The 23,966-nt window shown below is 37.7% G+C and overlaps 1 protein-coding gene across 2 annotated transcripts in view; it reads right to left on the bottom strand.

The window, feature by feature from the left end:
- MTA3 (metastasis associated 1 family member 3) overlaps positions 1-23,966 on the bottom strand; it is a 126,785-nt gene that overhangs the window by 66,686 nt on the left and 36,133 nt on the right. For both annotated transcript variants that reach the window (XM_054728493.1, XM_054728492.1), the window contains exons 5-7: positions 13,876-13,939; positions 10,743-10,860; positions 1,201-1,303 (exon numbers count right to left, since the gene is read on the bottom strand). In XM_054728493.1, coding sequence (XP_054584468.1) covers positions 1,201-1,303; positions 10,743-10,860; positions 13,876-13,939 — 285 coding nt within the window. The remainder of the gene's footprint in view (positions 1-1,200; positions 1,304-10,742; positions 10,861-13,875; positions 13,940-23,966) is intronic.

Genomic DNA, 23,966 nt, shown 5'->3' with positions numbered 1-23,966 from the left:
GTTATGTTTGTGGATTCACACATGCTGCTAGCTGTAGCTGTGTTCATTCATTCTCCTTGCTGTGGCGCATCCTCTGCATGATGCTTCCCCCACTTCCTGCCACTCTACTGATGTTGGATATTTGTTTCCAGTTTGGATAGTGATATTCATGCCATCTGCATATGGGTCTTCTGGCTAGATGATAGCAGTTTACCAAAGCAGCTATACCAACTCATACTCCTACCAGTTGGATGAGGGAGAAATGGAGGGAGGGAGGGAGACAGACACTGACGTGAGAGAAAAACATTGGGTTGCCCTCGCCACCCTCCCCAAAAGGGATCAAACCTACAACCCAGGTATATGTCCTGACCAGGAATCGAACTGGCAACCTTTTGGTACACTGGATGACGCTCAACCAACTGAGCCACTCTGCCCAGGCTCAACATTATTTTTGAGATTTCTCTCTCTGCTACATATAGCTCTAATTCATTCATTTTAATTGTTGTAAAGTAATATTCCATTTTAAATATTACTGCTTGCTGATGTACTTTCAGGTTTTTTTCCAATTTTTCTATTACAATGCTATGATAACCTCATTTCCCTTCTGCTTTGCAGAACGAATTTAACCAGGGACCTCTTGATTCATGGGTTGACACTCAACTACTGAGTCACACCAGCCAGGCAAACATCATTCACTTTTACAAGTAAAAAAATAAAAATAAATTTCTATCCCATGCATTTTATCAAGAAAAAAGGAAAAGAGGTCAGGTAGAGAGGAAGGAAGCCAGTTTGGCAGCCAGGCTTAGAGCTCTCAAAGGAAAGCCATATGCTGAGCAGCAGGCCTTCCCCATGCATGGGTGCAGGTAAGAGGAATTTGAGGCACGCATTATTCTTGACACATGAATAGTCACTGCTTTAAATTAAAGACATGGGATTTTAGGAGTTGAATTTCCTCTTTATACTTTTGTGCAGTGCTTACATTTTTACGAGGTGTGTTTATTTTTTAATCTCTAAAATTTAATAAATCTATTTCATTTTTAAAACAGTAACTAATGATAATAAACCATTTTATTTAGGAAGTGGTGTGATATATATTAGGCTTTCTTACATAATTAGAAAAAAATACAACCAATGAAAAAAGCAGAATACAAAGAAAAGATAATATGTGTAAATTCTTTTATAGAGAGAAAAGATATTTTCACTCAACAGTGTCATACTCACCGTGCTACAACTAAAAACTGGTCAATCTGTCGATCTGTAAGTGGGCTATTTGGGTCCCAAACTTTAACTTCCAATTTTGACTGTTCCCTCTCATCTGATTCTCCTGTCCAAGAGCAAAGAAAATGGAGTCTTATTACCCATAAGGCACATACACTTTCACATATGACTGATGACTGCGGTAACCACAGCATTAAAAATGTAAGGTAAACGTTCATGGTTTTTTTGGTAGATTCTTTCAGACAGCAAATGTAGAACACTTTGTAAAGTGAACACTGATAAAAATGCAACCACACCATATGGTATTTTCATTTGTCATTAACATGTATTTCCTGAAATACATGTTAATGACATGTATTTATATCCTTTAGCCTCATGCTAAAGGATATAAAAACAAAAAAGCACTCCTGCAGAAAGACGCTTAAACTATGATAAAACTTACACATAAATAACTATGCTACAAATGAAAAACAAACAAACAAAAAAAACAACCCCAGATGTCGTAAGAGACATACAGATATGGCTGTAAAGCTCCAAAGATTAGCGAAATCATTTCAGGCTAGTTAGGGAGTGAGGTCATGCAGGAGGTGGCATTTCTGCTAAGAACTAAAAGGTAAAGGAGTCCACTGGCAGAAGAACAGGACATAAGACTCAGAAAGGAACATGAGCCAAGTCAGGGGGCTTCCAAATGTGATAGAAAAGTAGTTTGTTTCGTCAGAAGTACACCAAGGGGAATCAGGGAGATAGCTAAGGAAGTGGACTATGAACATGCTACTGAAGATGCCACATAGATTTTCTGAAAAGGGAGGTAATGAGAATCCCTTGACTTTTTAGTAGCGGGGTGACAAGACCAGAATCAAACTTCTCATCTCACATTTAACAATGGTATGTAATTTGCTCTATGGACATACCCGATGAAGACAGAATGACGTGGTATTGACAATGACGACAGTCAGCAAAGGGAGATTTAGGAATGTCAGGGGCAGACTGGAGGCAGCGGGTAGATTTCAAGCCTCGAAAAAAACTACAGGGATGGTGCTGGCATTAACAGAAAGAAGACTGAGATAATGCAGGAAACTTTGTTTTAGAAATAGCTCACAAGGAGATATAACCAGCAGGCAGGACTCAATGTGAGGACAAAGGGTAGTAATGGGAAACAGATTTGGGAGTTGACTGAAGTTTTTATTTACAGCTATGGATTTCCTATCAGGCTAGGAACTGGTTTTGGCTTTGTTTTGCTTTTGAATCACTCCATCTACAAAATCAGGCAGTGCCTTGCACTGACTGACATACTATGAAGCTAAACATTCCTGACAAGCTCAGGCTATGGGCTTCTAATGTGTTCAGTCCTGGTATAGGAGCAAGCAAGCATCAACGGCTCAAACAGAGAAAGAGGGAGGACAGAATCAGCCATTCTACCTGTAGTCTCCTAAGTCAACCACTGCTGTCAGGTTGGGGACTTGCCCATCCTGCCCCTGTTCAAAGGCACCAGAGAGCCAATCGCCACCCCCAACATAAAGAAACGCAAGCAGAGTAGAAAGAGTACTGGCCAAATAGATCTAAAGTGTTGGAAAGGATTTCATTTTTCACTGTTTACAATTCTCAGCATGCTGAGCCAAGACATTCAACATTAGGTTCACAGTTAAAAACAAAAAATTTGCAAACTGTGTAAAACTTGAGGAAGGAGAATGTCACATTTACACTTCCCTATATCTTCCAGTAATATACTTTAAGTAAGTTAAATAGTAATGATAAAAAAAGATAGTAATGATGAAAATAAAAATTTAAGATCTTAATTTTTAAATAATACCAGATAAAATGACAATGCTACTCAGTATTGAGCCCCTCTCTGTTATATACTCCAGAACAAAAGGATAAAACTGATATTTAATTTTCAAATTCTAGTAAAATTGGTATTTCAATCCCACCCATCCATTCTGCAGCACACAGCAGAAAGAGAATCCCATATAAGCATTCTAAAATAAATTCGCTGCAAACAATAAGAAAACACTCCTGGATGCACTTATACTAACACCTAAGATACAGATTAATACCATGAAATGAGAACAAAAATAGCAACAACAAAATGAAAATAGAAATGTTCTATATCAAACAGTCACTCTAAACTAAATAAGGATTCCCCATTTTGGATTCAACATATAATAACATTTATATAACAGTTTGATCACTTCTTTACAATTAAAAATAACTTTTAAGAAGCTCTTGAATAACCTTATTTGGAATCTATATAACTAAATTCTCAGCTAAGTGTCAGGAGTAATCCTTGGAATGGTCTTGGTAACTGTAGTATGAGCCAGAGACTGGACCAAGATTAATTCCATGCTCTACTCCTGTTCATTCCAGTCATCACAATAATCTGACTTTCCTCCTCCATTTATGATAATCTGCTCAAGTCCCACATCATCAAATCATCCAGTACATGAAGATCTCCCTAATACCTGAATTCCCATGAAATGTATTTACCAACTAACTGTAGGTATTGTGTATTAGCATCCTATTTTGGCACCAAGGACAAAGGTCAGTCAATCCTTTGTCTCCTTAAACCCTGGACTAATGCTTCCTCCACTGAGATATAAATCATGTGAACAGTTTCAACAAAATAAAAAATGGAACTCAGGGTGCAGATGTTTTTGAACACAGGGAAATACCTTCATAAGCCCCTTCATCTATAATTCCAAGCTTCCCCATAGTTGGGTGTGTGTATTTTTTCAATTACAATTTACTTTTAGTATTTGCATTGGTGTCAGGTGTATAATATAGTGTTTAGACAGCCATATAGTTTTAACATAGTAGTAAGTGGCACAGATTTTGAGGCCACTAAATCAGCCACTACTTGCACTAGAGGAAGACATTTCTGTAGAATGTCCATCTTTTTTTTTTTTTTTCTTAAGCTCTCTGTGAGAATACATGCTTTCCTGATCGTGGGAGCAAGTCTTAGATGAACTGATCCAACTTCCACATCATAATGACATTTTCCTACTTACCTACTGCGCATGAGCTAATTCAAGGTCTTAAAGCATATGTTGCAGCAGAGAGACTATACTAATGTAACTCTTTAACTCTCAAAGATAGAGACCTCCTGAAGTTCTCAAACACTGACAAGAGTATTGAACTAGTAGCAGCAGACAGTGGTGACCAGGGGAAAAGCAACTGTAGTAGCTAACAATGAGTGTTGAGAGCTGTGCTAAATAAATTACTTCATTTGGTCATCACAACACTATTATACAGGGTGGAGCAAACATCCTATATAATAAAAGGCTAATATGCAAATCAACTGAATAGTGGAACGACTGGTTGCTATGACAAGCACTGACCACCAGGGAGCAGATGCTCAACGCAGGAGCTGCCCCGTGGTGGTCAGTGCGCTCCCACAGGGGGAGCGCCTCTCAGCCGGTTCATGGCTGGCGATTGCAGCGGCGGTGGCGCAGTGGAGGTAGTCTCTCCTGCCTCCACTGCAGGCGGGTGGTAAGGAGCGAGGGGTCCAGGACTGCAAGAGCCCCAGACTGCTAGAGGTATGTCCACCTGCGGGCTTTCTATTTCTAAAGCCACCCAGGGGATCGAGTCTAAGCTGGCAGTCAGACATCTCCCAAGGAGTCCCAGACTGTGAGAGGGCACAGGCTGGGCTGAGGGGACCCCCCCTCCCCCAGTGCACGAATGTCATGCACCAGGCCTCTAGTAGGTTTATAATTGTTTGTGTGGAAAATAATACAATAATTAATAATAATAATATAAGAATAAGCTTTTTCACATACTCACAACTGTAGACCTACCTTTGCCCCCTATATATGTACATACATTATTCCCTTTTGAAAGGGGAAGAAATAGGAACTTAGAGGCGTTGAACAGTTTTTCCAAGGTTATTCAGCTAAAACATAGCCAGCCAGGTTTTACCCAAACCTGTGAATCCACTCATTGTAGTTTAATAATTTAATGTTGTTATACTTTTTAGCAGCCACAATTTTAATTTAATATGCAAATAGATTTCTTTCTTAAATGTTCAGTGTTACAACACAGTGAATTAATAATTCAAAAATTTGCACATTATAATATATTTTTCTACAGAAAATTCTCTAGGTGCTTTATTCAAACTCAATAAAGATTTAAAATCTCAAAGAACCCTTTACCTTCCTTTGCAAATTACATACCAATCCAGATATTCAGGAGTTTGTAAGATGGTAAGCCATCATAAATGAATTTCAAAACTCTAAAGTCACAAAAAGATTTATTCCCTAGCAAGACAAATGCCACAATAATATCTTAGAATCCATCAAGATATGTTCACAAAGAATGTAAGCCTGTAATATATTCTGGCATGGTGCTGATGTTGCCACCTCCTCAGGATATTAATTCAAGTTCTGCAACCCATGCCATTGCAAACTGGAATCTGGCCACTGATCAAATGTACCCACTCAAGAGCATCAAAGTAAATATCTGTTCTTTTTCTAAAAAATGTTTTTATTGATTTTAGAGAGAGGGGAAAGGAGAAGGAGAAAGAGAAACATCAATGACATCGATCAGCTGCTTCTCACATGCACTCCAACCGGGGATGGAGCCCACAACCTGGACAAGTGCCCTGACGGGCAATCGAACCAGTGACCTTTTGGTGCACAGGTTGACGCTCAACCAACCAAACAAGCCACACCAGCCAGGGCCATAAATATCCTTTCTTGAATATGATGTTTTCTACTGTTTAATTTCCCTGCAAACAGGTACTAGTTATATATGGAAGTTTCTATAATGACAATGTCCATGTTTTTCAAGTGTGGTTTAACCATTGGCATACCTATTTGCAGCCCAACACACCTCCCTTGACAAAATATTAATTAAAAAAAAGAAAGGGGTTCTTTAAATCTTGTATCTACTAGTAATTGACTACCTATTTATAACTGAAAAGAAACATTTAGTATATGCTAAATGCTTTAAGCTGAAATAAGAATCTAAAGTGACTTCTTCAATTATATGAAAAATATGGTGTTTTTCTTTGTTAAAGTTGAATACTTACAAATAAAGCCAATAAATTATAGACTTAAAAATAAGCTTACCAAGTAATGCACAAAATCTACATGACTAAATCTATATATTTTTTTAACTCCCACAAGACCCAAAAATGGCCTGAACAAAGGGCAAGACATCCTTGTTTCTGGTTAAGATGTTTTAACCTCATCAAAATGTCTGTTCTCCTTAAAATAACTTAAAAATTAACTGCAACCCCAATAAAAATAGGAAGATTGTTATTTTTCCTCTCTGGTGTTTGTCAAGCTGATAATCAAACTCATTTCAAAAAATTATACAGGGACTAGCCTCACCAGATATTAACACATATCTCAAAGTCTCTATAATTAAAACAGTGAGTTACTAGAGCAGGAACAGACAAATAGACCACTGGAACAGAACAGAAACCTCAAAAGCAGACTCACATACTGTTCAATATTATGAAATGATCAATCACCTTCCAAAGTAATATATAATGTTAATACAATTTCAATCAGAATCCTAATAAATCTGGAAGAGAAGAAATTGACAAATTGATGATAAACTACCACAGCAAGGGGAAAAAAAATCTTAAGAGATGAGACCTCTCCACTAAGAAATTTTAAAAAACAATAAGGGAAAACTTGCCCTGTCATAAAACATATAATAAGAGAAAGATAAAATAAACTTGGGTCTCCAACACATGAAACTTTGCTTGGAATATCCTATATAATAAAACCCTAATATGCAAATCGACTGAACGGCAAAACAACAGTCGCTATGACACGCACTGACCATCAGGGGGGCAGACGCTCAATGCAGAAGCTGCCCCCTGGTGATCAGTACGCTCCCATAGGGGGAGCACCACTCAGCCAGAAGCTAGGCTCATGGCTGGCCAGCGCAACGGTGGTGGCAGGAGGCTCTCCCGCCTCTGCTGCAGCGCTAAGGACCCCTCGGGGGATGTTCGAGTGCCAGCTTAGGCCCACTCCCTGTGGGCCTAAGCCAGCAGTCGGACATCCCCCAAGGGATGCGAGAGGGCGCAGGTCAGCTGAGGGACCCCTTCCACCCTCCAGTACACGGATGTTGTGCACCAGGCCTCTAGTACTTTTATAGGTCTCTATAGAATATGTATGTAACTGTCTGGGAGAATATGTTAAATTAATAATAGTGGTTAACAGTGACTTAGAAGGGATGATCTGAGGTACTACTACTTTTGTTTCCAGTGTAATTGCATCATTATCTATCAGAATTCCTATTATTTGCAATAAAATAATTTTAAGATTTAAAAAAATAGGCAGAAGGAAAGAGAATATAGTGGAGGCCTTTTGTTATGCTATGTTACATAGGGATTTGATCCTAAGTACTTCTAACAGTGCAAATTTCATTTGGGTATTTTGACTACGTATTGAAGAGGTGAGATTCTAAGAAATGTGAAGTACTGAACAGCAGCTTTCAACTTGGCAGAATCCCAAGGTTCCCTAGGGCACCTCAGGAGATTTAATAGGGCCTTCTCCCCCCACCTCACCCATAATTACCTCATTTTTCTTATATTATTTAAGGTCATGTTGTGTAATATTTCATTTAAAGAAAAGGTCCTAGTGCCTAAATAAAGTTTGTAAGAAGACTATTAGGAGAAACATTATATTAAAGGCAATTAATATTTGTTAATGAGCTGTAAGATCTATTTTATTAGTGAACATTGAGTCACATTTTCTAAATACAAAGAATGCCTTTGTCAGATAACTGGTGTAACTCTCCCAATGCCACAGCTGTCTAGAATCATTTCTCTTACTTAGAAGAAACTCAAGTCCATTTTGAGAAGGACTATAGAGTAAATTATTGCATTTTATGTATTATTGTTTCCTAAAATAATATTTTTAAAAATTCTAAGCTAGGTGGATATGTTTTGCAAATTACATCACTCTAACTAGTCTTTTGCTTTTCAGGGGCAAATATTCTATTTAAATAGTTTTTGGATAAATGGGAACTTGTGAGATTGCATGACCTGTATTTTCTGCCCATTGTTACTTGAAAATCCCAGCTTCATTCCTTTGTTCAGCATGTATATTTACATGAGCAATACATAAAATTTCTAGACTTTTTAAATACCTAGGCTTATGCTCAGTCCTCAAGGGAGACCCACACAATCAATGACTCAGGCAGTACAAAATTGTAAAAGTCAAATAATAAAAATAACATTAAGGATTACATGAGCATCAGGTCTGCACAGTTTGAAGAAGGGAGAGGTCAGAGTTCAGGGAGGAGTAGTAAGGGGCAGCCCAGAATATGTAGGACTTGGGCTGGGTGCCTGTACACACATGAGCACTAGGGATCTTCCTGGCTTTTGGCCTGTGCACAGATGGATTTACTAAACTATCTCACTAGGAGCATATACATTTGTCAAAAACTCACAGAACTGTACACTAAAAAGGGTGAAATGTACTTACAACATATAAATTATACCTTAATTACAACAAGGAAAAAGCCCACCTATAAATGACTACTTGGAAGACAAGTTGGCATTTTGTAAAAATTTCAAACACACGTGCCCTATGATTTAGCAATTGCACTTTTAGGAACATATTTTCCAGTTATATCCAGTGTATAAAATTATCCATTATACCATTACAGCACTATGTGTAACATTTTAAAATCAAGTATTTTTTAAATAATAATTTAGTGAACACTAAATGATATAAGTCTAATATCAAACATTAAGGACTATAAATATCCGAAAATTGTCTCTGGAAGACAAGCTGGTTTGCACAAACCAGAATGTGAGTAAATGCAATCTCCCAGCCTATAATAAATTGATATAGTCCAGTTAAAAAAACACATGTCCCACACAGTTGAATACAGACACAGCATTCTGTTCTCCAAGCTTAATCATTACTGACTGACCTTTCCTGGTATTGAAGTTAGTGAAAATGCAAAAGTCTGCAGTCTGCATTATTCACAGCCATCCCACCTACCCACCACTGACATCAATGTGTCCTACGGTTCACAAACTCTATCCTGAGTACCTGTTGATCTAACTTTTCTGCATACATATTCTAGAAGGAAGGCAAGGTAGAGAGACGAACCTATGGAAGAGCTCATATGCTTTAATAATCAGAGGGCAAAAATAAAAGTGGAGGCCTTTCTGTGAATAATGCAAATCACATAGGTCTTAAAGAAAAAGACTAATAAATTCTAAACTTCTATATGACAAAAAATAAAATAAAATATATTTACATCACTGTTAAAATGTTTTAAAAATAAAAGAATGAAGTGGGGAGGGGTGCTTACAATAGTTGTAGACAAAGAACAAATACCTTTGTATTTGTTTACCTTTAATATTCAAATAACTCCTGCCAGTACATAAAAAGGTATATAACCAAGGAGAAAATGCACAAGGAATTTACAGAAGGGCTAAAGATAACTAAGACAAACATAATCTCAAATTCTAAATCTTTTTTTAAATTAAGATAATGAGAATTCAAAATGTGAAGGGGGAAAATATCCCTCATAATCACAGGGTTGCTGAAGGCATCTGGTTCTTTAATTTATAACTTAATACAGTATTTTTGAATGGCAAAGAAGCATTTTCAGTATCTAAAATGTACATACCATTTCACTTCCACGGAGTTATGCTTGAAAACTATTTACACAGCATAAATATATGTGTAGCTTTTCTAACAGCATCATTTGTAATGACAAAAAAAAAAAAATCCTAAACATCTAAAAGTCTATCAACAGGAGACTGGAAAAGGAAATTACCATACCTCTATGCAAATGTGAGAACTGTACAGTCACTAAAAAGAATAGTCACTCTATTCATGGGAAAAGATGTTAAAGATACACTGCTAACTGAAAGAAGCAGTTGCAAAAATAATGTGCAACCTGCCACTGCACATGGACCGTTCCTGGGTGAAGTATAAGCCAAAGTGGGAACAAAATAAACATCCCCTATTTGATCAGAGTAACTGAACATAGGTTTGATATGAAGGAAAGGGGATGACATTCATTTCCTATGTTATACATTTCTCTATTTTGTGTTTCATTTTTTAATGTAAGAATGTTTTACTTTTGAAATCAGAAAATAAAAGTTTTGAAGTATGCTAGGAAGATGTTTTGCTAGGAAGATGTTTTTAAAATACAAAGCTTGGAATCTCTTTGTTACATTAAGCTACCCAGCTCAGCCAAAATCTCCACCAAAATGTAGCTGTTCACTAGATTTCATGGCCTCCTCCTATAGATGGCTTACGGGTACTCAGGATCTCAAGGCACCAGCATGCCACATTAAAACACAAATTCAACAATATGAATGTTCTTACATTTGCCCTTTAAAAAAAAAGAGAAAACAGCCAAAACACTCATAAAAATATAAAATCAAAAATGAATAATTGATGAAATAAATTATTATCCCTTGCTTTTTTCTGCAATTCTAAAATTGGAAGAACCCTTTTAAACTTTAGCCTAAAAGTTGTTTCTCCCATCTGAGAAAACCAATGTTTGAGTTTTGAGATTCAGTATATGTTCTCATAGTACTTGAAACCCGAAGAAAAACATACCTTCTGAGAGCATTTCTGGAATGTCTGCTTGATATCTAGGTCCCACTCTGATTTCACCTTTGTCAGCTAATAGTGTTTTCACAGAGGGGTCGTAGACCAATGAGTAGAAAAAGGAATCCTGGAAAAAAAGACAGAAAATATCTAGGTAAACTTTTTATAAAACAATAAATCCAATGTCATAATCATGAAACCACAAAACTTCAGAGAGTATATAAAATTTTACTTTGATGAATAAAATCATAAATGTTTAAGGAGAACATGAAGTTATTGCCATTATGAAATGCAGTATAATATTAAATCGAGCCAAAACAAATAGCTTAGAATAAAAGTATATTATAAAGATTTATTATTTGTTCTAGTCTAAAAGAAAACCATTTAACTGCTCTAAAACAGGATTTTGAAAAGCTAGCAAAGTTAAGCCATGTAAATCAAAGGTAAGACAACTAAAATAATCATTTAAACCTCCAAAGCCCACACTAAACAATATGGATGCCTTCATAGATAATGGGCACTCTTACTTTTCGAGTGTCCATCCACATTTTATTAAAACATTAAAATGTACACACACCCACATTAAATAAACTATAGAACAGCTGAGCTTTTATACAGTTTACTAATTAAAGTGTCGCACTGTAAACATTTAATTAAACATTTATTAATTATAATTCTGTAGTTCTCCTTTAAATTCTAAAGCATTCATATGTATACATAGGTAGGTATATTAACATACATACATACCACCACCATCTGACTATGGTGGTGGCACACCCACCTGACTATCCGTGGTCCCATAAAATGCAATAGAGCCCTAGTTACTGAGCCTAATAGATAAGAAGACCCAGCCACCAGTCCTTTGCTGAATTCTGGCCATCTGAACCAGTAAAGTCTTGTCCCTGCCTTCGGCTATGATTCTGAGGGTCACTTACTGCATGAACCTCTCTATTATATCCTGGAAGGGCCCATCATTACCATCAGCACTTTACCAAGACCCAGCCAAGCAAACTGCAAAAAAGAGTCAGATGATAAAGCTTTCTCCTTTCAAGGTCTTACAGGCTGTGATAATGGGAAAGGAGAAAACCAAAAAGGAGATACTAAGAAATTCTGCAGTGTTTTAATCATGCTTCACTGTCAAAAAAGATTAAACAGTAAAACTGTTCAAAAGTCACACCATTATGTGGCAATCTATGCATGTAAAAAATGCTATCTAAGGAAAAGAAAAAATCTGCAGATTATATAAATCTGCTTAATAGATTAGGGGGGGGCAGGGGGCAAGGGCAGACATTACATAATCAGAGTTGTTCCTTTATTTTTTAAGACAGGAGCAACAAAGAATGTTACTAGGTAACTAAAGCTGTTACCACTGGCTCACCATCAGCTTTAAATATATTTTATTGATTTTTTACAGAGAGGAAGGGAGAGGGATAGAGAGCTAGAAACACCGATGAGAGAGAATCATCGACCAGCTGCCTCCTGCACACCCCCTACCAGGGATGTGCCCGCAGCCAATGTACATGCCCTTGACCGGAATCGAACCCGGGACCTTTCAGTCCGCAGGCCGACGTTCTATCCATTGAGCCAAACCGGTTTCGGCTCACCATCAGCTTTAAAAGTAGAGGCACTTCAGGTCACTTTTAGTCCGTAAAATGTTAGTATAGTATTCCATAAAAACAAGATTTTGTGCCCTGGCCAGTGTGACTAGGTTAGTTGGGCATCGTCCTATACACCAAAAGGTTGCTGGTTCCATTTCCAGTCGGGGTGTGTATGAGAGGCAACCAATTGATGTTTCTCTCACGTTGATGTTTCTCTCTCTCTCTCTCCCTCTCTCTAAAATCAATACAATTGAGGAAAGATTAAAAAAAATTTTTTGTTAAAAGTTTCCTTAAACACACTGCCACCGGTCAGATCCTATCTCCAAGATTGATAAAAGACTAAGTGGTGAAAAAACAAACACCTTTGCAAACTTTCACCTATTACAGTCCTTAGCATATCCAAATTGCTAACAATAACATAGAAGGCAAAAAATACCATTTTTAAAAAACCCACTCAACAATCAAATATACCAATAAAATACACTGAAACATATTGAATGTTCCCTCCTTTTAATTCTGCTTCTGTGCTCATTTCTAGCATTATCATTATCCACGTTATTATCAACCATTCTGTTGGACAGTCTGATGTGAGTACTCTTTTCCTTTTCTAAATTTCACAAGCATAAGTTATAAGGACTATTAGCCTTTTTTCTGCCTTGAATATTTATTTCCTTTTAGTTTTCTTTATTAGAGTTTCTAATACATAGTAGATCCACATATTTTATCAATTCTTTCATTTATGTTTTCTTCATTTGAGATAAGAGGACAATACTTGAGTATAAGAAATATGTCCCTTTCATTCTTTTTTTAAAAAGACACACACACACACACACATATATGTATATAAAAGAAGATTTAGGGAAAACAAAAACACCATGAAACTATACATAAAGGTTAAATACTGAAGCAACACCATCAGTAAAATATTTTCCCCATAATACAAATGCTAATAAGTCACATACAACTGTGTATAATGTGGAATATTCTGTTTATAAGCGTTTCCTCCCTTCATTTGAAGCACATGCTCGAATTCAACCTGCTAAACATAGTTAAAATTTTTCTTGTTGAAGTTTACAGAAAGAAATATTTTTAGTTGACTAAGTTTATTAGGGTTCCAGGAAAGAAAGCAAACCACCAATGGTAAAATCTCATCTAAAGAGTCTAAAAGAAAAGCTATTTATTAAAAACAACAATGGCAACAAAACAAACAAACAAACAAACAAAAAGCAGGAAGGAGGACCGATTACAGTAAAGTCATGTTTTCATAAAGCCAAAATATTTCTTCTACCAGCTAAATCATGTGCTGTACTTTATACAGCTTTTCATTACCAACTGAAAAGAGAGAAACAGACACAGGGATTTTTGTCAATTCTTGCCTCAACCAGAAAAATCAAATTATCCAAATGCATTTTAGTGATTATACTTTTACTATAATACTGCTATGGTGGTGCAATAATTTGGTACAAAAAGAAATTAATTCAAAAGATATGACTTCATGCAAAAAAAAGAAAAACACACAGAAAACAAGCATAATCGTGAATTACCTCTTTATCGAGATATGACAATACTGACTCTGTCTCATTCAGAAGGGCAACACTGCATTTCCCCCTGTTGAAAGAGGGGAGACGTGAGTGAACAAATAAGCGTTTAAGAAAGGCTACTCCACCTTCACAGTGGTGACGTATGCAAAATAAGGAATATTCAAAATGTAAATTTGCTATTAAAAATCCAAATGGCAGTTAGGAATACATGTAAATGTATAATGTAAGACTGGCTTTACAATCCTAGTGTTGCATAACCTAAAACATAAGACTGTTTTTGTAGACATTTATAGAGAAGCTAACCTCTATAAATGGAAAGAACTGTTAGGCGGTAAACGTTTATATCATAAAGCACTTTATAGTTACTTCTTAATTATTCAAGAAAAAAAGAGTACAATGAAAAAAACCTTCAGATTAAGTCAGTTTCTGAGTCTATAATGATAAATATGAGGAGGTTTTATATTTTTCAAGCAAAGACATTATATAAACAATGAAAACCAGTATCTAATATAACCTCCAGATTTTTTAAGAAGCCACTGCATATGATAACCTAAAATAATACACATTCATATCAGGATTAACTAACTTACCTTTATTGAAATTGCTCTAAATACTAGTTAAAATTTAAACACTAGAAACTTCTACAGAGCAAGGGGCAAAATAACCATCTACAGGCTTGTGCGGACCTTGAAGTTTGATAGCAAGTACCTTTGATCCTAAGTCCTGCGTCTGAGTTTGGAAATTATGTCAATTTTAAAAGGCTGGTCTAGACTTGAGAAAAAGTAAGGTTATCCAGGTAGAGGCATAAATTATGAACACTTTTAAAATTATCCTCACTAGCTTGAAAAATTCAATATAGCTACATATGTGACAGGAGGATTTTTAAAATATATTTTTATTGATTTCAGAGAGGAAGGAAGAGAGAGAAATAGAAACATCAGTGATGAGGAATCATCAATTGGCTGCCTCCTCCAGGACCCCCACTGGGCAACATGACTTCCTTATTCATGGATTGATGCTCAACCACTGACTCACACCGGCCGGGCTTGACAGAAGAATTTTGACTGTTCAAGTTACAGATTTTCGTTAGGGCTCAGAAATATTTTCTAAATATGATGTTACTTAATTTTCTAAACAAAAGTCACTACTTGCTCCCCACAAAATAACAAAGCAAAAATAAACACATTACGGGAATATAGTCCATAGTCTATATATATAAAAGGCTAAGTGACTGTCTGACCATCTAGTACCTATGACGCACACTGACCACCAGGCGGCAGATGCTCAATGCAGGAGCTGCTGAGCTGCAGTGACTTGGCAGTGGTGGTTCTGGGCGAAGCACCCTGAAACCAGAGAGGAGGGAGCCTGATTCCTTGCGGGGCTGCGAGATTCCGCCTTTGGCTATGGGTTATGTTGTTTGCTGGGGCACTGTTGGCCCTGAATCTGGTTTACTGCACACCTGCATTTGCGTTCCACACCTTGTAGGACAGCAACTTTGCAGAGTGCCCTCTCACACTCTGGGACCCCTCTCAGGGGATGTCAGAGAGCCAGTTTCAGCTGATCCCCACAGGCCAGGCCAAGGGACCTCACCTGCTCACTCCGCAGATGCCCTCGAGCTGCAGCACCTCCCCAGGTACAGCCCCAGGTGCAGCCTGCTGGGAAGGGACAGAGGGAGGTTGGCTCCAGGGCCTGTCCAGCCTGCCTCGCCCAGTCCTCTCCCATTGGCCACCACCTGCATTAGTCCCTGCACCAGAGCCAGCACCTTGAGCCAGTGCCGCAAGCCAGCATCGCGAGCCCGAAGACCCGAGCGTGAGTTTTCTTTTTCTCCCCCTACTCACTCCGCAGATGCCCTTCGAGCCCCAGGGCCACCCCAGGAATTCTAATTAATTTCCTTTCAATGTGCACGAATCCGTGTACTGGGCGGGCCACTAGTATTACATTAACTATGTATGTCACCAGGTGAGTGGGGGTGGGGGTGGGAGTATCACTTTGTAGTAAAGTATAGGCCCTGGCCAGTGTGACTGGGTTGATTGAAGCATTATCACAGACACCAAGGGGTGGCAGGTTCAATTCCCAGTTGGGGCACATGCCCAAGTTGAGGGTTCAATCCCTGGTTGGGGCACCTGTCGGTTTCTCACATCTCTCTCACATCTCTCTCTTTCTCCCTCCCCCCAACCCCCTCTCCTTCTGTCAAAAAAGTCAATTAAAACTTTTTTAAGTATATGATTGTCTAATCACTATGGTATACACCTGAAACCAATATAAAATAATACTGATGCAAGCTGTATTAGAAAAAATTAAATTAAAATAAGAAAAACAATTCAAAGGAAAAAAATACAAGTAAAATATTAACACATAGGTTAAAAAAATTAGTTTTCTAAACATTTTGCAACACTTCTATATTCCTCAAATTTAAAATCATTTTCTCCTCATAAAAACATCTTTTTCTGGTAATCACCTTAGGTTAATTAACATCACTTCAAAAGATATCTCTGAGAGCATATGGTACCTCCAAAATATCCAATCTCTATTTTGGTTACCAAGAGTTACAAAGGCTTTCTATTTTTCTAATATATTTTATTCATGCATATTACTGAAGCAGAAAAATTAACATTATTACTTCAGTACACATAACACTCAAAAGTCAACAATTACCTGACATGCTTTCACAAAGGACAAAATTATGAGCGGGAAATTGCTCTGCTGCTGTAAGCACATCCACAGCAGCCACAGAACTTCTGACCTGTGGATATGTGCTCCCCATGCAGCATGCTTAAATAATAAATGGGCTTTCCAAAAGTAAGCTCTATTTTTTTGCTTCAATAACAGTTAACAAAGCAATATTTGTAACAATTAATACATTACCTAAAAGAAATAAACTCGTTTTTGTTAAGTTCTCAAAAGTTGAGTATTTTTTAATGGGAGGAGCAAAATCTGCTAAATGTTATCTTAATTGATACCACTTTCTTTAATAGTCACTTGAATTTTAAGGGTTTAACAGTCACTGGAAATTCATATAAATAATATAGCATACTTAAAAGTATCCTCCATACTGTCTGAAAGGACAAGAGAAGTTAAACTGAATAATTAAACCATTATTTTCATAATTATATTAGGAGATAGAAAACACTGGTTATACTGTTTTATAGGCACATGATTAAAAAACACCAACAGGATACCTCAGCCAATCTAAAATATAAATTATTTGGGGCAATACAGCTTTTATGCAAAAATGAAAGGATAATAGGTGATTTTAGTTTTTAAATTTTCTTTACTATAGCTATAATGTACTTTTCCCAAATTAAAAATGAAAATCCAACACAAAAATATTCATGTACACGTATTAACAGCTAACAAAGCAGGATGTTGAGTCAGAATTATTTTATGAAGTAAGTATGATTATGTAATAAACACGTACTACATGCCAAGAGTTGCTGATAAAAGTAGTTTAAATGAGATTTAAAGTGTTGTCTTCCTAAGAAGAAGAAATAAAAGGCATCCAAATTGGAAAAGAACAAGTAAAGCTGTCTTTATTTGCAGACGACATGATATTGTACATAAAAAATCCGAAAGACTCCGTCAAAAAACTAATAGACTTAATAAATGAATTTGGCAATGTAGCAGGATACAAAATTAACGCCAAGAAATCTATGGCCTTTCTATACACCAATAGTGAACTTACAGACAGAGAGACTAAAAAGGCAATTCCATTTACCATCGCACCAAAAAAATTAAGATACCTAGGAATAAACTTAACTAAGGAGGTAAAAGACCTATACACGGAAAACTACAGGACACTGAAAAAAGAGATAGAGGAAGACGTAAACAGATGGAAGAACATACCATGTTCATGGATTGGTAGAATCAACATCATTAAAATGTCCATACTACCCAAAGCAATCTATAGATTCAATGCACTCCCCATTAAAATACCAATGGCATATTTCACCGACCTTGAAAGAACTCTCCAAAAATTCATCTGGAATAAAAAAAGACCCCGAATAGCCACAGCAATCCTGCGAAAGAAGAATAAAGTAGGAGGGATCTCAATACCAGATTTCAAGCTGTATTACAAAGCCACTGTTCTCAAAACAGCCTGGTACTGGCACAAGAACAGACATATAGATCAGTGGAACAGAATAGAGAATCCAGATATTGACCCAAACCACTATGCTCAATTAATATTTGACAAAGGAGGCATGAACATACAATGGAGTCAAGACAGTCTCTTCAATAAATGGTGTTGGGAAAATTGGACAGATACATGCAAAAAAATGAAGCTTGATCACCAACTTACGCCATACACAAAAATCAACTCAAAATGGATACAGGACTTAAACATAAGACGGGAAACCATAAAAATACTAGAGCAATCCACAGGTAGCAAAATCTCAGACATATGCCAAAAGAAATTCTTCACTGACACTGCCCCTAGGGCAATGGAAGCTAAAGAGAAAATTAACAAATGGGACTACATCAAAATAAAAAGCTTTTTCACAGCAAAAGAAACCATTAACAAAACAACAAGAAGGCCTACTGCATGGGAGAACATATTTGTAAATGGCATCACTGATAAAGGTTTGATCTCCAACATCTACATGCAGCTTATACAACTTAATAAAAGGAAGATAAATGATCCAATAAAGAAATGGGCAACAGACCTAAATAGAAGCTTTTCAAAAGAAGACAGAAGGAAGGCCAAGAGACACATGAAAACATGCTCAACGTCACTAATTATCCGAGAGATGCAAATCAAAACAACAATGCGGTACCATCTCACACCTGTCAGAATGGCTATCATCAACAAATCAACAAACGACAAGTGTTGGCGAGGATGCGGAGAAAAAGGAACCCTCGTGCACTGCTGGTGGGAATGCAGACTGGTGCAGCCACTGTGGAGAACAGTATGGAGCTTCCTCAAAAAACTGAAAATGGAACTCCCATTTGAACCAGTAATCCCACTCCTGGGAATATATCCGAAGAAACTAGAAACACCAATCAGAAAGGATATATGCACCCCTATGTTCATAGCAGCACAATTCACCATAGCTAAGATTTGGAAACAGCCTAGGTGCCCGTCAGCAGATGACTGGATCAGAAAACTGTGGTACATCTACACAATGGAATACTATGCTGCCATAAAAAAGAAGGAATTCTCATCATTTGCAGCAACCTGGATGGAATTGGAGAACATTATGCTAAGTGAAATAAGCCAGTCAATGAAAGAAAAATACCACATGATCCCACTCATTTAGGGATAGTAAAGATCAGTATAAAGTGATGAACAAAAAGATAGATACAGAGACAGTAAAGCATCAAACAGACTTTCAAATTACAGGGGGAAAGTTAGGGAGAGGTGGGGGAGTTATGAAATCAAACGAAGGACTTGTATGCATGCATATAAGCATAAACAATGGACGCAAAACTCTGGGGAGGGAGGGCATGTGTGGGTGTGGGGTGGGGGGGGTAATGGTAAGATATGTACACATATAATACCTCAATAAAAAATATTAAAAAAAAAAAAATAAAAAAAAAAAAAAAATAAAGTGTTGTCTTCCTTTATGCTAAACAAATGTTGGCACATAGATAAATACATGCTAAATTCTAAGCAAACCCCAAACTAAAGGAATTATTATCAAACTCTGAATATGATTTATGCTAAATCTCAAGCAATGATCCTCACTGTTCTCTTCCATAATACTTTAATCCTTAAGGAATAAAGATACCCAAAAATGATGACAAAAGCTATCAAAGACCATACACAAAGAAAGAACACTCCAGGCCCATATAATTATTCATAATGCTTTTCTACAGGGAACCATGCAAGAGCAAGGAATTTCCATGGAGATAACATACTATCCCACAGATCATTCAAAAAGGTCTTTAAAATATACTGTTTCAGAGACTGTGCTGGGATAGAGACATGTGAATAAACGTAACACAATATGGTCCAATGTTTAATGGCAGGTGCTGATCAGCCTACTGTTTGCTTATCAGGATGTCCTGTATAATCCAAGAAATTCAAAAACCATATGAAAAAGAGGAAGTTTAAATTAGCATCCATTTCCATACTGCCTGAAGAATTTCCTTCAGTTTCATACAACTGCAGCTTGTGGAATGATTCAGAACTTACCATCCCTGCTTGGAAAAAAAATCTAAATTTCTTAGGCACACCAGTCTGAATGAATCCAAGTATCTTGGTGAAGGATCAGGAATCTACCTGATCAACAAGCATCACCAGTGACCTTAAGGCATGCTGAACTTGGAATACCACTACAGATACAAGGTCTGCTTTAAACTTAGTCCTTGTTCAATGAAAGCCATTATTTCTTCATTTTTTTTTTTTTTAAAAAAAAGCATTTTTCTTGCTGGCCTTATGAGTTTACATTTGCTCTGAAGACTTTTTCATATAAAAAACCATGCTAGGTTCTGTGATTGGAAATTCAGCAAATAGACAGTTTTATACAGCATTGTATCCAATAAATACAATGAACAACCAAATAAAATAATGAAGCTCAAAGATCCACCATGCTTTCAGAACGATTAGAAATTCTGAAGGAAATTATTTTTAAACCTGAATTCTATGCTTAAACAAATCTCCATTAAACGGTGAAAAACATTTTCAAGTAAGTAAACACTAAAAACTTTTTTAAAAAATATTTTTATTAATTTCAGAGAGGAAGGGAGAGGTAGAGAGAGATAGAAATCGAAACATCAATGATGAGAATCACTGATTGGCTGCCTCCTGCAAGCCCCCCACTGGGGATCGAGCCTGCAACCCCAGCATGTGCCCTTGACCAGAATTGAACTCGGGACCCCTCATTCCTCAGGCCAACGCTCTTATCCACTGAGCCAAACCAACTAGGGCCAAAAAACTTTTTACATTTTAGAAGACTAATGGAAAGGAAAAAGCAAAACAATTATCATACTCTAAGGAAAACAAAAGGTTGTACAAGAAAGAGTACCAGTATGTGAGGAATATTTACAAGTCATAAAATACAAAGATTGATCATTAAGTTAAATAAAAGTTGTGATATATTGGAAACACAAGGGAAAGAGAAGGGAAGGAAGAGGAAGTAAAGAGAGATTTCTAAAACTGAAAAATTAATAGTAGCAGTGTCAGAGTGGTAAACATGCAGAAGCCACTGCCAGAGAAGTTGAAAATGACTGCAGTGGGGAAACAGGGCTCATGACTATTCAATATTATTAGACAGCTATACACATTTGATTTTAAAAATAATAAAATTTAAATTTAAAGCAAAAAGGGGGATCCTCATTAGATAAAGTGCATAAATTTGTATGATTATAATATATACTAAGGGAGCAAATTTTTCTCAACCTTTGTGTTATTGACATATGTTGTGGGGGCTATCCTGGTAGAGTAATATTTAAGTAGCTTCCCTGGCCTCTACCCCACTGGATGACAGCAGCATCCTCACAGCAAGTTGTGACTACCAAAACTGTCCAGACCTTGCCAAAAATCCCCGAGGACATAAAACTGCTTAAGAACTGGTTAAAAACCAATGCTCTGTATTATTAAACTAGAGTCCCGATGCACAAAGATTCATGCAAGAATGGACCTTCCTTCCCCTGGCTGCTGGTGCCGCCTTTCTGCCTTCCCACGCTGCCCAGAGAACCAGAGCAGCTGGGGCGGGGCAGAACACCTGCATTGTCACCATGGCGACGACGCAAGCGTCCTGCCCCGCCCCCAGCCACTTGGTGCCTGCATATGCAAATTAGCCCGCCATCTTTGTTGGGTTAATTTGCATACTCACTCCTGATTGGCTGGTGGGTGTCGCGAAGGTACAGTCAATTGACATCTTACTCTTTTATTAGTATAGATAAATCTTAGCAACAAGCACTCAAGGACTGCCTATGATAATTGAAGTAATATGATTTTATAGATTATAAAAAGGAGGAGGACAAAGAAGGCAAAGGAATCTGGAAACCTTTAAGCACTTCTATTCAAAGATATATTTTGTTGTTAATATTGCTTTAACAGATGTTAAGAAATAAAAATAAAAGGAGGATCAAAAAAAGAAAACAAAACAAAACGACAAAAACACACACAAACATTGGAACATCTGTTTGAGTAAGGTAGAGGAATAAAAACCAAGAAGAGAAGTTAGGGCTTACTGTGGATTTTGTGAAGAAAAATGACAAGCAGTGTTTTGGAAAGACCATTCTACCTATGGCATGTGAAGAGTACTGAAGACTAAGACTTAAATCCACAATTCTGGAGATTTGATAAAAATGTGAAAGAAACTGTCAGCAAGTAAATTCAAGGGAGGAGGTTATCCCTCCCTTGGTGCCACTTTCCCTTTTACAGCTAGGAGAAAGTGAAATGTCCAAAAGGTAGGGTACTAGAAAGTTCCCCTGCTCCAGAACAGGATGACAATTTGTTTTGATTGCCAGGAAAATCACAGGCATTTCCATGACTGTGTGGAACACCCGTACTAGGGACAATATGCAGTATGTACTTTCATCTAGCCCAGGGCCTTTCTGCATTGTGGTTTTGGTTAGAGAAGGAAACATTTCAACCCATAGGGAATAAATTGATCATTTCAAAGAAAAAATTATATAGTGTAAACACCACATATTTTTAAAAGTGTGTATAAAAATGTTAACTTTAAAATGTTAAATTGGGATATGATTTTTCCCCACTTACTATAGTTTTCCTCTACTTGTGCTACTAGCAACCTATGAGCCTAAGTACACCAAGTAATTAAAGTATCAGTAGATGGGCTGGAAGATAAAAGTCAGACTTAGCTCAGAACCAAAAATAGACAATATAAGAAAAGACAAAGAACCCTGCTGGCCAGTGTGGTGCATTGGTTGAACCTCGACATATGAACCAGGAGGTCATGGTTCAATTCCTGGTCAGGGCACATGCTTGGTTTAGAGCAGTGGTTCTCAACCTTTCTAATGTCGCGACCCTTTAATACAGTTCCTCATGTTGTGACCCCCACAGGTTGAGAACCGCTGCTGTAGAGCCTAAGACCATCGGAAAACACAGATATTTACATTACGATTCATTAACAGGAGCAAAATTACAGTTACGAAGTAGCAACGAAAATAATTTTATGATTGGGGGTCATCACAACATGAGGAACTATATTAAAGGGTCGCGGCATTAAAAAGGTTGAGAACCACTGGTTTAGAGGGATACTCCGCAGTACATGAACCATGCTTTTAAAACTCCTTATTTTCACCTTTCTTGATCCTTTACATTCCCATACATTTTATAATCAGCTTAATTTACACACACTTATACTTAACACACATGCAAACCCTGCTGAGCTTTTCTTTGGAACTGTATTCAATCTTTGGAATAATTTGGAGAAAATTGACATATTGTCATGCATTTACTTATCCTGCATTTACTTAAGTCTTTTCATTCCTTCAGCAATCCTATCTAATAAAGAGGGAATATGCTAATTGGCCTTCACACTGTCACAAAATGGCGACACCCACAGCCACTAAGGAGGGAATATGCTAATTGACTGCCCCGCCCTCAAAGATGGTGGTGCCCAGTCCCCTCAGCCCCGTTGGGGCGGCAGGTGCTCGGCAAGGCCAGGCCCGCCCCCAGGCGCACCTGCCTCCAGAGTCCCCGAGTCCTCTCAGCCCCCCAGCCACCCAGGGCCAGCCCAAGGTGCAGGCAAGCCTCAGATGGCGGCTGTCCAGCCGCTCAGGGCCGCCCGAGGCGCAGGCAAGCCTCAAATGGTGGCTGCCCAGCCGCCCAGGGCCACCCGAGGCGCAGGTAACCAGGGCTGGCCGAGGCTTGCGATGCCGGCAGTGGCAGCAGCAGAGGTGTGATGGGGGCGTCGCCTTCCCCTGATCACCGGATTGCCTCCCGCCCCTGAGAGCTTTCGGACTGTGAGATGGGACAGGCCGGGCTGAGGGATCCCCACCTCCAGTGCATGAATTTTCATGCACCGGGCCTCCAGTACTTTATAATAGTTTTTACACATCTTTTCCCTTTTTCAAACATCTTGAAATTTACTTCTAGGTATTCAGTGTTCTTTGATGATATTGTAAATGGTTATCTTTTTACACTTAGTTTTCTAACTGATCCCTCTCTACACCATATACAT

The sequence above is a fragment of the Eptesicus fuscus genome, chromosome 16 (assembly GCF_027574615.1).
Source record: "Eptesicus fuscus isolate TK198812 chromosome 16, DD_ASM_mEF_20220401, whole genome shotgun sequence".
Taxonomy (NCBI): domain Eukaryota; kingdom Metazoa; phylum Chordata; class Mammalia; order Chiroptera; family Vespertilionidae; genus Eptesicus; species Eptesicus fuscus.
This window is presented reverse-complemented; position numbering and strand designations above follow the sequence as displayed.